This window comes from Vanellus vanellus, assembly GCF_965231255.1.
Source record: "Vanellus vanellus genome assembly, chromosome: 8".
Lineage (NCBI taxonomy): Eukaryota > Metazoa > Chordata > Aves > Charadriiformes > Charadriidae > Vanellus > Vanellus vanellus.
This window is the reverse complement of record NC_138913.1, coordinates 19,432,357-19,446,916: the sequence shown is the minus strand read 5'-3', so window position 1 is coordinate 19,446,916 and position 14,560 is coordinate 19,432,357. Positions and strand designations below refer to the sequence as shown.

At 36.7% G+C, this 14,560-nt stretch overlaps 1 protein-coding gene across 1 annotated transcript in view; it reads left to right on the top strand.

Moving 5' to 3' along the window:
- Positions 1-14,560, top strand: part of COL4A3 (collagen type IV alpha 3 chain) — a gene marked incomplete at its 3' end in the record, with an annotated part of 64,180 nt that overhangs the window by 22,218 nt on the left and 27,402 nt on the right. Inside the window, exons 10-24 of the mRNA XM_082487452.1 lie at positions 593-655; positions 1,153-1,188; positions 1,303-1,344; positions 2,718-2,795; positions 4,250-4,312; positions 4,566-4,622; positions 6,646-6,690; positions 8,120-8,173; positions 8,543-8,584; positions 9,906-9,993; positions 11,063-11,098; positions 11,442-11,606; positions 12,721-12,813; positions 13,554-13,649; positions 14,004-14,074. Of these exons, the coding sequence (XP_082343578.1) occupies positions 593-655; positions 1,153-1,188; positions 1,303-1,344; positions 2,718-2,795; positions 4,250-4,312; positions 4,566-4,622; positions 6,646-6,690; positions 8,120-8,173; positions 8,543-8,584; positions 9,906-9,993; positions 11,063-11,098; positions 11,442-11,606; positions 12,721-12,813; positions 13,554-13,649; positions 14,004-14,074 (1,029 nt within the window). The remainder of the gene's footprint in view (positions 1-592; positions 656-1,152; positions 1,189-1,302; positions 1,345-2,717; positions 2,796-4,249; positions 4,313-4,565; positions 4,623-6,645; positions 6,691-8,119; positions 8,174-8,542; positions 8,585-9,905; positions 9,994-11,062; positions 11,099-11,441; positions 11,607-12,720; positions 12,814-13,553; positions 13,650-14,003; positions 14,075-14,560) is intronic.

Genomic DNA, 14,560 nt, shown 5'->3' with positions numbered 1-14,560 from the left:
TAGAATAAAATAGTTCAGTTGGAAGGGACCTACAACAACCGTCTAGTCCAACTGCAAAAATTCCCCGTGAAGTAAGACTGAACAGATTAGACCACCTCAGCCTCTAGAGTACTAACAAAGGACAGTACAATCCATATTTAAAAAATGGAGATTAATAAGAGAAGGCAGAACAGAAATTTCTTTTTACTGGTATAACAAATGGAGGACATGAAAAGTAAAATAAAATTTTTTATTTTTTCATTTCTTTGAAAATGAAGCTTTAAGGTACAGAATTTATTGCATAGAATCTTCAAAAGATTAAAGGCATATTAGGGCTAGCAATAGTACTATTATGGATTATGAGAATGTCCACAGTTAAACAAGACATATATCGTCACTTGAGTAGCTTAGTTTTAGAACAGATATGTTTTCTCATCTTTCAAAACATATGCCAACCAATGAAGCAGTGAAGAGGAATTATACTTCTGTGTGATCCTGAGACATGAAAAGGAAATCCAGAGACAGCGCTGCTCCTCTGTTATTCAGTTAATTGAACTTAGCGTTGTGGTTTGCTTGCCAGGAGACTTATTCCTGTTTCTTTTTTAATATGCAGGGTGCCCGGGGTGCTCAAGGATATCCTGGGGAACTTGGACCACAGGGCCCTCCGGGAGCTTCAGTGAGCATGAATTTATGTCTTGCTTGTTACTTTAACTTTTGATTTTCCCAGAAACCTATAGAATTACACAAATGCAATTACCTGACTCTCCCAGACTTGATTGAGATCTAGAGACATATGTATGAGAAATCCATATACTTCTGCACACATCGTATTTTTTTTCAGTTTCTTTTGATTATTTTTATGCATGATAATTTCCATGTTTTCAGAAGCATCCTTGTCCACGTAGGCATAAATTTTAATTTTCCAATAATTACCCATAAATTCACTTTAAATACTAATGTGTATAACTGTAAGAGAGATGTATATGTTTGCAACTAGACTGTATAGACATTCTGTCACCCACTCACAACAAATTGTATTTGTAAAGGTGGAAGAAAGAATAAAAATAGTGATACAACTCACGTGAAAATTGAGTACTTCAAAACACCCATATTGGTGCTGAAGATAAATGGAAATTTTTTAAATTAAGGGATTTTTTTTTTCCTTTTTTATAGGGCATGCCAGGGAAAGCAGGACCTCCTGGACCTAAGGTAGTCTCAGATTGGTAATAAAAATGAAAACTTCCTATTAGGTGTAACATCAATTAACTCATTTTATAACTGTTTTTAAAATTAAAAAAATAACATTTGGGGATTTTTTTACAGGGTCTTATGGGACTGAAAGTAATAGGAACCAAAGGAAAAAAGGTAATTGTATAAAATGCTTAAAACATTTTTAAAGTTTTATTTCTGTTTTCTGCTTTTTCTGATATACTGTGGTGAAATGTTTGGGGAAGTAAGTATGGCAAAATAAAAATTTTCAGTATATGTGTGGAAGTCTTTTATTGGAAAACGAAAATCAGGCAATTAATGTCTAAGGACAAACCGTTTTCACATAAGAGCCAATGATATAAACTTCCTGATAGAAGAGTAGAAACCTAAGAGGAGCCAGTAGTTAATATTTACTAATATATATCATTAAACTCATTTATGTAGTATTTGCACGGTGTTGCTAAATGCTTATCTAAGCATGTAAACATTGGTAAATACATACCATCTGTTGACTCGCAACTTATTATCAACATCTTTTTGGTGTCAGTCTTTATGATGCTAGAAAACCTTCATGACTTGTCATCTGTGTTCTTATTTTGTATCCTATGTAATTGACATTAAGCTAGACATGACAATGAATACATATATTGTTGGAGGACCAGTGTAGTCAGTCTGAATGTCCTTACAGGATCCTTTCAAGAACTTGGGGCATTGCAGTTATGCTAACTGACCTGTACAGATTCAGGTGTGAACTGCAACAGCACTATATCTGACAGTGGGATTAGTTTTAACTTTGTAATTACTACCAGGAACATGCTAGAAGTTTCCTGGGAAAATTTCTGTAAATGGAACTGATTATTCATTAGCATTAACTCAGGTGACCGTGAAGCATCTTGCTTCCTTATGCAGGAGTGATGCATTCTTTGCTGTTATGCTGCAAGTGCACACAAAGGCGCTCCACTGGCTTAAAATCACTGGAAATTATGGATGTTGTTTTGTTGAGCTCCACAGGGAAGATCACATTTAGGACTTAATGAAAAAGTGTACTGCAATATTGATGTTTTCAGTTAAGGATGCGCGAAAGCTAATTTTATCTGTCAGCGCTATGTTACAGTCATCTCTCTAATACACAGACTGCAATTTTGAGGATGTCAGCAAAGACATTTATTGACTTAATCAAATTGAGAGAAAAATTATAACCAAGGAGATATTTTTATTTGATTTAGTGTTCCAATGGTTGTATAACTTCTAAACAAATAGTATTAAAAATTTAAGCTAATTCTAGATAATTTAAAAGAAAATAGCATATGCATTTTTATATTTCTTAGGTAGGAGAAGGTTGTCATAGTAGTCTTAAGTCTTCCATATGCCTTTTTTATTGGAAGATAAATAGCAAGCAAAGAGAAATGTTAACTGTATTAACAGCTAAGTGTAATGACAGTGTCAGAAGTACAGCAATAGTAATTTGAAACAATAAAACCAGACTGCTTTTAACTGATCTATTTTTCTTTTTTCTTTTTTCTTTCAAGGGTGACACTGGGTTAACTGGACCTCCTGGACCACCAGGAACCGTTATTGTGACATTAAGTGGACCAGACAACATGACGGTAGTAAAATTATTAAACATCACGTTCAGATTAACCATTTTACTACATGTCAATTTGAGAGGACATTTCATCTTCATTGTTCCCATAACATTTCCTTTTACCCATCGTAACATTTTTCAGACTTGTTTAGTTGGATACTAAGCTCTTAGAGTGTGTCTGTGCAGCCAGCTCATCTGAGGCCTGTGTATTCACACGCACATCTGCACCATGCCAGTGGAGTGCTAAATGCTTATTAGCAACCCACCTGCTGTGGCTCTCTGAGGACATGAAAAGTGAATCGCTTTTAGCTTTGCCAAATCAACATGGATTTTCTGAATGGCTATCAAAGCCACAGCTGTGTTGACCCCTGGGCTATGTCACTGAAAAGATCAGGACTCAGCTATGAGTTTCACAGAAGCTTGCAACATGTTCATGTACATTTTATAGTTTATTTTCTCATAGTTTTTACTGGAACATGAGTAATTATGGGAAGTGTTGGAAAAACAATGAGTATTGGAGAAAGGAAATACTCTGATTCAGCTTTCATTTTAAGTATTGCTTTCTGAATGAAAATTCTTGCATTTTGTCCTTGTATAGAACTCAAACAGCAGTACACAGTTTTAAGTCTTCACATGTTAACAGAACAAGTCTTCAACCTGTTCTTGACTCCATTTTCCTTATGTTTTATATTCCTCTCCATTATGTGCTAAAATAAAAAGTGAATTTTGTATCAAGACTGTATTGAGGAGGGAAGACAAAGATTGCAGAAGCAAGGTTCAACTTTCAGGCCCAGCAGCTGTTCCTTGTTTAAATCAAATATGGATGACATGGAGCACTTCACAGTCACAGCTGTGTCACTTCATCATGGGGGGATAGCAATTTTTCCAGAGACATTAGGCATTAAGGTTTAAAAAACCTCTCAAAACTCCTTACATAAATAGTTTGGGGTGTCAATCTAACCAGGTAATAATCAGGCAGTCCATAAACTTTGGTTTTACAATGACCTTAGTATATGGCCCAGAACATAATAGGACTACACAGTAGGATAATCTAATCTTGAGCCCACAGAGGCATGGATTGTGTGGGTAGCCACTGCATTTATTTATTGGAGCTAACTGTCGCTCCAGTGAATCAACTAAGGTTTATTTGGTTTTTTGCTTGTGATTTGTTGCTGTTTCTGGGGATATTTACTCCAGTCCCCTTGCATGCAATTACAGGTATGTTGTTTTGAACTTATGTTCAGAAATGAACATGAAGAGCCATGAACGTGCACAGCCAATTTCTTTTTCAGATATCATAGACTTAGGCAGGAGCACTGGTTGAAAGTTTCTGTTTCTTAGTCATTAAGTAGAATGATCTCTGCTTAAAGAAGCTTGCTGGTAACATAAGGATTTTCTATTTGTAAAACTTGAGTTTTACGGCAAGCACAGAAAAATCCAAGACACCATATTAAATTTTGATTTTCTGTGTAATAGGACTTGAAAGGAGAGAAAGGAGAAAAAGGATCAAGAGGACTTCCAGGGCCAATGGGGTTTACAGTAAGTGACCAGAAATAAATCCTTTAAATCCAGATGGTCAAGCAGAATCACATAGTAAATGCTACTCTTTGGAATATAGTAATTACATCACTTATTCCAACCTTTAGTGAATAGAGTAGAACTAATGAATAGAATACCTATTAATAGTATTCTAACTGTACTTTATTTTTATGCTTTTTTTTTAAAAAGATACATTTAATTTAGAAAATGTGAGTCTTAAAATATGTGTATCTTGAGGGTGATTTTGTTACAGGGGCCAGTTGGTGACTCTCAAAGTGAAAAGGGTGACCAAGGAGAACCTGGAGCACAGGTAAGCTCAAACAATTGAATACACATGTGTTAGTCTTTTCTGAAAAGCAGTTTTGCACTAGTGTTGCTCTCTAGTTTTTGTTTCAATGCCACTCAGAGCAAATTTTCTTAGATTCAAAAGCTCTTTCATCCAGTAAACCAGACTAGAGAGCTGAAAGTCAAATAAGTGTTCTTATAGTCTCACATACTGCGAATACATGAAGTAAAGGTCTGTTGATGGTGGATGCACTTCTATTTGTTTTGTTGTAAAAGTTCTACTGTTGAAACTTAGTACAAAAAAAAAAGTGCTCTTCTGAACACATACTGGCTTTATAGTGCCAGTGTCTACGTAGAAGAGAATGAAAAACATTGGATTTACTTAAGGCAGCAGACTTAATTTAGTATGCTCAACCAGCAGGTGTGTGGAGACATGAAGAAAATTGTCATAAGGGAATTATTCTGTTAGCAGGATAATATGAGAAAAAAAATCATATGTTTAATTTAAAAAGCATATACATTAAAATATAATTTACTTGACTGTATCTACCTTTTGAAGAGAATTAAATAGAAAGTTACCACTTTGCATTCAAATGGCTTTCAAACTTTAAGATAAAAAATAATCAATGAAAAATGCGGGTTCTTAGTAATTAAACCGGTATGAATTCATAACAGTTTACCAATATGTAATCAGGGAGAACCCTAAAATATCCAAATAAATCAAAATGTTTTGTGACATTTTCTGAACAAAACATTTTGATTTCAATACATTTTGAAAGCAATAGTAAGAAAAATAATTTTCAAGTGAAGTACTTAATTCAATCCAAACATATTTTGAAACTTTTCCCATACTTCTTGTGGTAGCAATAAATTTCCTTCCATAAGGAAAGGTAGCAAGACAAGAACAGTACTACCGGTCGATTGCTCTTTCTTCAATTGTATGGTGCCATAACAATGATGATGCTATAAAGCAACTTGATTGTTATTTTTATTACTCCTATAAATTATGTAAATTTTAATTTCTATTTGAGTCACTGGTGTAAAGTAATAAAAGTTCTCGCTATCCAATATGTGTTATTCTTCCTCTGTCTTCTGTTTGCAAAAGCCCCATCCTGTCATGCAGTATTTTTTAGAACTTTTCTTAATTGACCTCTCCCTTCCTCCTTTGTAGAGGAAGCAGTAGGGCACCCTTGCTTTTCTGCCTATTGACCTTGAGGAATGCTGAGGAAATACAAATTGTGTTAAGACATTGACTGACTGTCTCTTCTAAATGAAAACAAAATGTTTCCTTTTGCTATTGGAATTGCATCAGCGATCACAAAATACAAAATTTCATTTTGTTCTATTTCTTTCCCCATTTTTCTTCCTTTTCTTCCTTCCCTTTGTCTTCATTTTTTGTTGTTATGAATTGCTTAACATCTATTGTTGATACAATAGATACCAGAACCCCAGCAGAAGGCTGCCTAGTGTGCTGTGTGCCATAGAAAACAGCAGATACCTCTGGCACACAGCCTCGTTCTGTTTTCACTTTTCCATTTATTGCCCTACTTCTAATACCTTTGAAGTGCACTCCCTATTCTTTTTCATTAAATAATTTCTCTTCAAGTGATCTCTCAACCCCATTTCCTGTAACAGAGAAGTTTCCCTTCAGTATCTTTCCGTGCTCACCATTAGAAGGGCTACTAGCTGCTGTATTCATTTATTGTTTGTTTTATAATCTGTCTTGCATCTGCAAGGACCTGATTTTGCACCAAGCCTTCTGCATTTGCCTGGCAATTTGTGCTGGTGAAGTGTCTGCCTCAACTAATCCTCCACAGGAGGCGGAATGTCCAGGGAATATATTACTCCCTGCTTTGTAGAGTTTTATGAATATTAGTTATGATTAGAAATAATGAACATTTGAAAAATATACTTAATGGCTTTTCAAAATCTATAAAGATTAAATACGGTTATATGCACAGCATAGTTGTTATGCTCTCTGAATGCCATGACCCCTTTTTTGATAATGTTATTTTTTGTATATTTTACTTTGTGTTTTTCCTTCGTAGGGAAAACCTGGAAAAGAAGGTGCCCCAGGTCCACCTGGCTTACCGGTAATGAAGGAAGCCTTCTAAACATTTCTTAAGTAATAGTCATCTGTTTATCACAGTCATATCTTCCTGTCACAGCTTTTTCCCATTGCAGAAAATGTTTGCAATTGTTGATTTGCATACACTGTGAAACATTTCCTTTCACACAACTGGCCTTGGGACATACCATGTCCATGTAGATTTATGCAGGAAAGAGAAGCTCAGGTCATAGATATTGTCTCTTCTGTGTAAAATAACAAGACCTGTTGCTTGCTGCTGACTATACAATGAGTTTGAGATACCATCCAAGTTATGCAAAATTAATTCTACTGAGTTTAAGTCTGGTTAGTCACTTTGAAATTTTTGCAAAAGTGTTATACCTTCACTTCAGCATAAATCAAGAAACAAAATGAATAACTTTTAAGCACTAGAATAAAAGTTATTCTTTTACAAAGAAAAGTTATTGTCAAGGTCACAGCTGCCTTGGCCAGAAACAAGATGACTGATAGATACTAAAACTGTCATCTTGTCATCATATAATTCTTAATTTTGGTTATCAAATGCCATATTTTATCTCATTTGTGTACTAATTTAGAAGCTAAAGTTGTTCACATGTATTTGGAATAACGTATTCAATTGGTTAAATATAAATTCTTTTATATTTACTTCACTTCCACTCTAACGACATCATTAGGGTTACAGTGACCTTACAAATACGAAAATTCTTATTTTCAGAATAGCCCATTTCACATATATCTTACTAAAACATCATCTTCATCATGCCAAAATGACCTTTGTAGACAGTCTAAACACAGACCAGTCTGACAAAGAACGTGGAATGACAGACTGCAAAGCTTTACTACTTCAGCTAACAGAAAGAAGACGTTGTGTCATGACAAAAATGTGTTGTTGCTCTGGTTCCGTTTCAGCTTTACTAACTGGCAGTGCATTCAGATGTGTAAGCCTTTGAGAAGTCCCTTTTCCTTGCACGTGTACATTTGCAGAAAGCCTTAGCAGCAGTCTGCACTATTTTCTTCCTGGTCTTGCTTGCAGTTCTTGAGATCAGCACCATCATGCAGACTGACCAAGTTCTGGGAGAGGGTGTGGCTGAATGTGAGAGTCTTGCACGGTGTTCAGTTTCTCCCCTTTCAGAAACAGTAGTTTGCAGAGGGAGAAAAAATCAGAGCCTCTTGCACTTATGCTGTCTGGAGCAGCTCCACCTTGGGATTGGTGGAGTGGGCTGTTATAAAGGCAGGTTTGGATGAGACACCTGTGGTATTTCCCAGGGACATGGAGCTGTACCCCAAACTGAGCCTTGCCCTAGGATTTCTTCCCCTGAGCCAGAAACGTTCATTTGCCATCACCATGAAAGACTGAAGCTTTCCATTTTACGTCTTACTTATGACAGTGCTGAAAGATTAATCCTCATAAAATTGTGTACTGTCACCTGCAGGGTCAAAAAGGTGAACAGGGGAAACCAGGACTGTCTGGCAGGAAAGGAGCTAAGGTATTGTCTAATGGTTTTGTTGTTGCTTTTGAGGACGAGGATAAGGGGGTTATTATATTGTTTTATTCATCACTGTATATACAATACATTTGCCTAACAGCTGACAAGTGGTGATATCATGGAATAGGGAATGGATCAGCTGACATGTGTTTGAACTGGTGTCCATCTATGCCTGCTGATGTGTTCCTGTAGTTTTTGATGTATGTGGCTGAATAGTTGTGTAAGGAACAGAGGCGGGGGTGGTGAAGGACTGGCCAGGAGCAGTAGTTCTTTAATGTTATCAGCAATGTCCTGAAGTAACAGTAGGTAGTGAATGTCATGTCTTGTATTGTTTTTAATAAACAAACCCATCTCTGTCCTCTGATGAAGGGGATGAAAGGAAGAACTGGTCCCCCTGGAGCTTGTGGTCGAGTAAGTGTAAATTATCTTCATCATATTTTTCTAAACCATTAGATTAAGAATAAGCCAGACTGACTGTATGAGGCAATAACGGATATCCTGTGATGCTCTAATTGAGGCGTGACTTTCTCAAAGTACTGATGTTGCTGGGAGGCTCACAGAGATGGCATCTTCTTTCATGTGGAGCTGGATGCATGATCAAGGCCTGGTTAGACCTCACTCAGTTCCAACAATTTTGGCAGGAGTATGGGCTGTTACAGAACAGTTACAAAAATTCACAGCAGTTAATTTTTAAACCAATCTCTAATCAGTTCCAGGACAGGTGGTGTTAATTTTAAAATCCTAAGGAGACCTCTTAAAGAAAGTAAGAGATGCTATGGGCACATTTCTCTGTCTTGTCATGCTATCTCGCTAGTGGCTTTCTTAAAGCCCCCCCACGCACCTAATGGAAACTATCTGCCCAAATTGTTCAAAAGAAATAACTTTGTAAAAAGCTGAATTGTTTGTGATATTGACAGAGTACTAAAAAAACACCGCTTTTCAAAAAATCAATAGGAGAAAAGTAGAAATTTTGAATTTCAATTTTAAGTAGCTTTTCATTCCTTTTAAAATTGCTGCATTAGTAGTCAGTTTATATTTCAGTGTGATGTTTATATATCAAGGCACAATAATTATTATAATACTGATTTCCAGTAATGGTGCCTATGTAAAATAATCCAGAAAAGAGGAAAAATTTGGAGTTATAAAAAAAATAGTTACAGCAAATTGCGTTTTGATTTTGCCTGTCATTTGTAGAAACTTTGAAACATCAAAATATTAAACTTTCATAAATTAAGTATTAATTTTTATAGCAATGACTTTTAAATGTACGTTATATAAGTAGTTGATTTTTGTCTGTTTTCATGTATGATTATTGAAAAGAGTGGTCTAGATGTAGCTGACGCTGCTTTGAGCCAATGGAATAGATTTGGTGATTCCTAGTGGTTTCTTTCAAGAATATTTTCTATTTCATGCTACCGTAATATTCATGCCTTATAACTTGCCTGTATAATTACATCTGCAGGCGGAGTAGCCCTCTGGGAGTTGAGGAATTGAACTGAAATCCCAGCCCTATCTATTTTTACAGGTCTCTTGTCATTATTTGTGTATGACAACTATGATTTCATTTCTGGCTGCTTGTAATTACCACGTGATTAGAAAGGTCTCATGGTGTCACAACATCAAAATAATGAATGAGCTCATAACGTTGTTCTAACCAAATGTTCAATATCAGGTACAGTACTCCTCTCTTCATTCTTACTCTTCTTTCTTTTCTTACCATCTTTCTCTTAAGACAGAGTATTATGATAGTGTGGTTGGTGAAAAAGGAGATGAAGGACCCCCTGGACCTCCAGGACCAAAAGGTCAACGTGGCATGCCTGGTGAGTGGGACATCAAAACTAGAATCTTTTAGAAATAGCTGTCCACTCAAAGGGCTTGTTGCATGCTAGGTTTTTGAGCACCCAGCAACCTGCTTCTGCCCTTACAAGAGTTATTTCCAAATTACTCCCAGCAAATTGCAGAATCAAAATGTATCCAGAAACTTTGATTTATGGCCGTATTTCCTCTTAAAAATAATGAAGCTGGCACACTTCTTTGCGCAGATAACTGAGTTGAGCACCTCAACTCACTGTCATCCTGTCTCATGACCTTAGCTGACTACTTCATCAGCACGTTATCTGTATATGCCATAGACAAATCACCAGGGCTGTAAGCCTCCTGTGAAAGGCCATGCACTTTTTTTTTTTTAGCTTTCATAGTTTGGTTTATGCCATTTTTATTGCCTATCATTCTAAAATAATAAAGATCTTCACGTTTTGATTTTGTTTATTTTGGCCATGCTGTAAAACTGAAACGTACAGATCTATTATTTGAGCTGTATCACAATATAACAAGGACTTGTGGGCTGAACTCTGAGTCACCATCTTGTAGACTGTCTTGTACTTCTCTAGCAAGTCCTTGCCTTCTGTGTTTTGATGGTCTACTTTTATGAATATTTATGTATCCAAGTGATTGTGTTGCATTCAATAAATACACTTTGTTGTTATAAATCTACTTACATCCTTCCAAGAGATGGCAACAGGAAAATTGAGCCTTGCAAAGTAATTAATGCATTGATAAGAGGTGGTATATTTACTAGAGCAAATAATAGTGGCAAAAACAATCATGTTTGCAGACCTGTAAGTCATTCTCAAGTAACTGAGTGCATCCTCACCTAAGATAAATGTGGTGGATCCTATTCCTGCCTGTTGTAAATATCCGTATCTTGCCAGATTTCAGTGAGAATTGTCAGTATGCAACAGTATGCCTACTCAGGCAAAACCAAATTCTTAAAAGATAAAATAAGCTTAAAATGCAGAAGCCCAAAGTTTGTAGTCAATATTATTGAGTCCTGACTTTGCAGAGTATACAGTGGTTTAACTCAAGTTTTAAATACATTGTTTTTTGCAGGGCCACAGGGTCCTCCTGGAGATGCCGGTAGACCAGGTAGGTGTAATGATCCGGTACCAACAATAAAATACATTGTTCTTCCTGCCTGTTATAATGAATCAGTTTAGTGGAATCTTAACTTCAGATGACTTCAAATATATCTCCTCAGTGGTAAAAAATTGTCACCCAAAAGCTTTGATGGGCCAAGTATTTAAAGAGAGGTTAAAGATAATTTTTAATGTCTTTACATTCTCATTGTGGTTATTTAATATATTACAAGATAAAAAAGGGGGATGAACTCAATATGTTTATCTCTCACTCATCCTATTGAGTACTTACTTTGCTTTGAAATCCCATTTCTTCTTTAACTTCGTTTTTGTATTTTTTCCTCTTCGGTTAGGTGTGACAAGACCTGGTCTGAGAGGTCCCCCAGGATTTCCTGGGCCAAAAGGAACAAAAGGAGAGAAAGGACAAACTGGCTTGTGTATTGTAGGCCCTCCAGGACTACCTGGTATTACTGGCAGACCTGGTTCTATTGGATTACCAGGTCCTCCAGGAGAACCAGGTGACATTTCAGTATTCTATATATAATGAACAAGAGCAGATCCAGAGTCATCTCAATATCTAGTATATGAGATTATATAAATACATTACTTATAGAGTATATTTTGAGTAATATTGTTGAATATAATTTCTCTTTGGAAATTTTCTTTTAGGATATTCATGAAAACATATGTAGCGAGGGTCTGTACTCCACTGCTGATGAGATTCTGTAGGGAAGATACAATGACTTCTCACCTTTTTGTAAAACTCTGACTATAAAAATCTCCTGCATAAAACCAGAAAAGAGTAATGAGAGAAAATCTGTTCTTAAAATTAATTATTCCAAAAGTTGTAGTAAATCTGTAAAACTAAATTCAGAGGGGACTAATCTGAAAGCTAGAGAAATCACTTGCATGCCTCCAGAGGTTTTAAGTGGGCCTTAGACTAAGTTTAAAGTTCTGGCAGCATGAAAATAAAGCATTAGCAGTTTATAAAACTGCTAGAAAATGTATTAACTAGGAATACCTCCTTATCTAGGAGTACCAACAGCATCATGTTTCTTTAATATGGGGTATGGCCAAAACAAGTTTTTCAGAACCAATACCAATGTAGTGTTTCTCTTTTCTGTCTCTTTGAAAAATATATTTATCCCTCAAATGTATTACCTTAGGAAGAACTGGATGCATGTTCTGTTTTTCCAAATTAATAGTAAATGCACCAGAATAATTCTGTCAAAGATACATTAGCAGCATTAATAATTTAGGATTTAAAAAAAAGATTCCCTTCCATTCATGGTAAAAGAAAGAATTATGTTTCTGTTGATTCAAATAAAATGGAAATACTTTCCCCAGAAGGGATTATGCTTTTTACAGGATAGACAGATGGATCCAACAGTGTGTGGAGATTTTCTTTGGCATTACCATATTTATCCTCAAGTACTTCGTTACAGGTGTTTTGGATTTGTCCAGGTAGTTCTCTCTTTTAAATGAATCATAGCATATCTCAAGTTTGAGGGGACCCATAAGGACCAGAATACTGTCTCCAGCTCATCCCTGCAACTTTTTTCCCCCTTAGCAACTAGAGAATTGTCTGAATAATCTGCTGATGTAATGGTGCCATGCTGATTTCATTAACAGGTAGAGTAACATTTAGAACAGGCCTACCAGGACTTCCTGGAGAGCCAGGGTGTACAGGACCTCCGGGACCTCCAGGAGACACTGGCATGAAAGGTCAGTTTCAGAGAACTATCACTAAGAAGTAGATGGTACAATCCAGTAATCTTCATGGATCCTCATGACATTTTGAATTTATTTTACCTCTTAAGCCATTTGATGAGTTCAGATATTTAAGAAAATTCATTAGGGGTAGCAAGATGTCTTCCTCCCCTTACAGTAACTATCAGCTAAAAGAGCAGTGCAAGTGCCAGTGCTGCACACCAGTTATACAGCAGTGCAGCAGGGTTTAGATCTTCACTGGAACAAACAATTATTACAGATTGGTCGGGTTTTCGTATTGTTATGTTCAGCACTAGCAGTTGTTCACCTTGCTCACAAGGTTCCTTCTGCAAATTTCACCACAGGAGTTGCTGAATCTTTTTGCCACTTGCTACTCATTAAAGTCACCCAGGCTGTTAAGGAGCTATATTAGTTTGAAGCCCATGTCCCTTTCTTCTTTTGAGAGAATTTAGCTTATCAGTAGAGTGACTGTATCCAAATGGTTTACTAAAACTAGACTTGAATTTAAACTGAATATTCCTGCCTTTGCAATTAAATGTAATCAGTTCTGATTCACTGTATGACCACAGGTAATTTTGTACTGTGTTGGAAGGGATCTTCCAATAAAATTAAGGCTGTGATTCCACTGCTGTCTGGCCAAAAAGTGTTATCCATCCTCTATAACAAACTATGTAACACATTAGTTAAGCTTGGGAATGACTTGTGGAAAAACTAATGAATTGTTTTCATTCTAGGTGATGAAGCTTGCGTGTGTACTGATTGCACCTATATTCCGGGAATACCTGGTCTTCCTGGTTCTCCTGGGCCACGTGGCCAGGATGGCATGCCTGGTAAATTATCTTGTTGTTTCTAACAGGATAGTAGGAAATGCCAATGAATTTGCTTTTAGCATGAGAATCAGGTATGGGCATGTCTGCAGCATGCAGTCCTTGAACTAGCCCTGAGGTGGTGGTGAGTGTGAGAGCCTGATGCAGCTCCACACACTGATATGAGCACGAGCCCTAAAAGAGGTGAAGTGAGAATGCTAATAGGCTTAGGTGCAGCCTGAAGCCAGGTCAGTCTACGATAATGCAGTCAATGTAACAAGCAGAAACATTCAATGCTGAGTGTGATTATTGGAGCTTGTCAAAATGCACGACCTTGTTTTCATTTTTTCTTTACAAAATATGCTGTCTCTTTTGCAGGTAGAGAAGGAACAACAGGTCCAAAAGGTTCTCCAGGTTATCCAGGAGCACCAGGGTTTCCAGGAGCTCAAGTAAGACTTTGGTTTTTCAGATTATTTTTCTGATCCCACAAGAACTATTTCAGAGAAACCTCATGGTTGCTGTTACATGCAATGTCATACTGAGTGATGTCAACAGTTTTCTTTCTCTAGTAATGAGTGTGTCTGCATGGGAGGCCTAGGTAGAGACTGCAATGTATGGCTGACCTAGCTTTACGTGAGTCTCTTTTGCTCAGTTCAGCAAGAAGTTCAGCCCAGGCAGTGAGTGTGATTAACCTGTGCTGCATTTCATGATGGCTAGACTGCTGCTTCTGCCTGGTATGGGTAGTTTACAGTTAACTTCTGCTCAGCTACGTAATTCTGTAATCATGGCAGTGGCTGTAAATCATATATAGAGTTTTGTGTGCTGTGATCTTCATCAGACTTCTTACTTCTGTTTCCAGCATACTCAGGACTTTCTAAAGCCCCAACTGTGCAGAGAAACTTGCTTCTAATAATACTCTCTTCAGGGATGCAAAA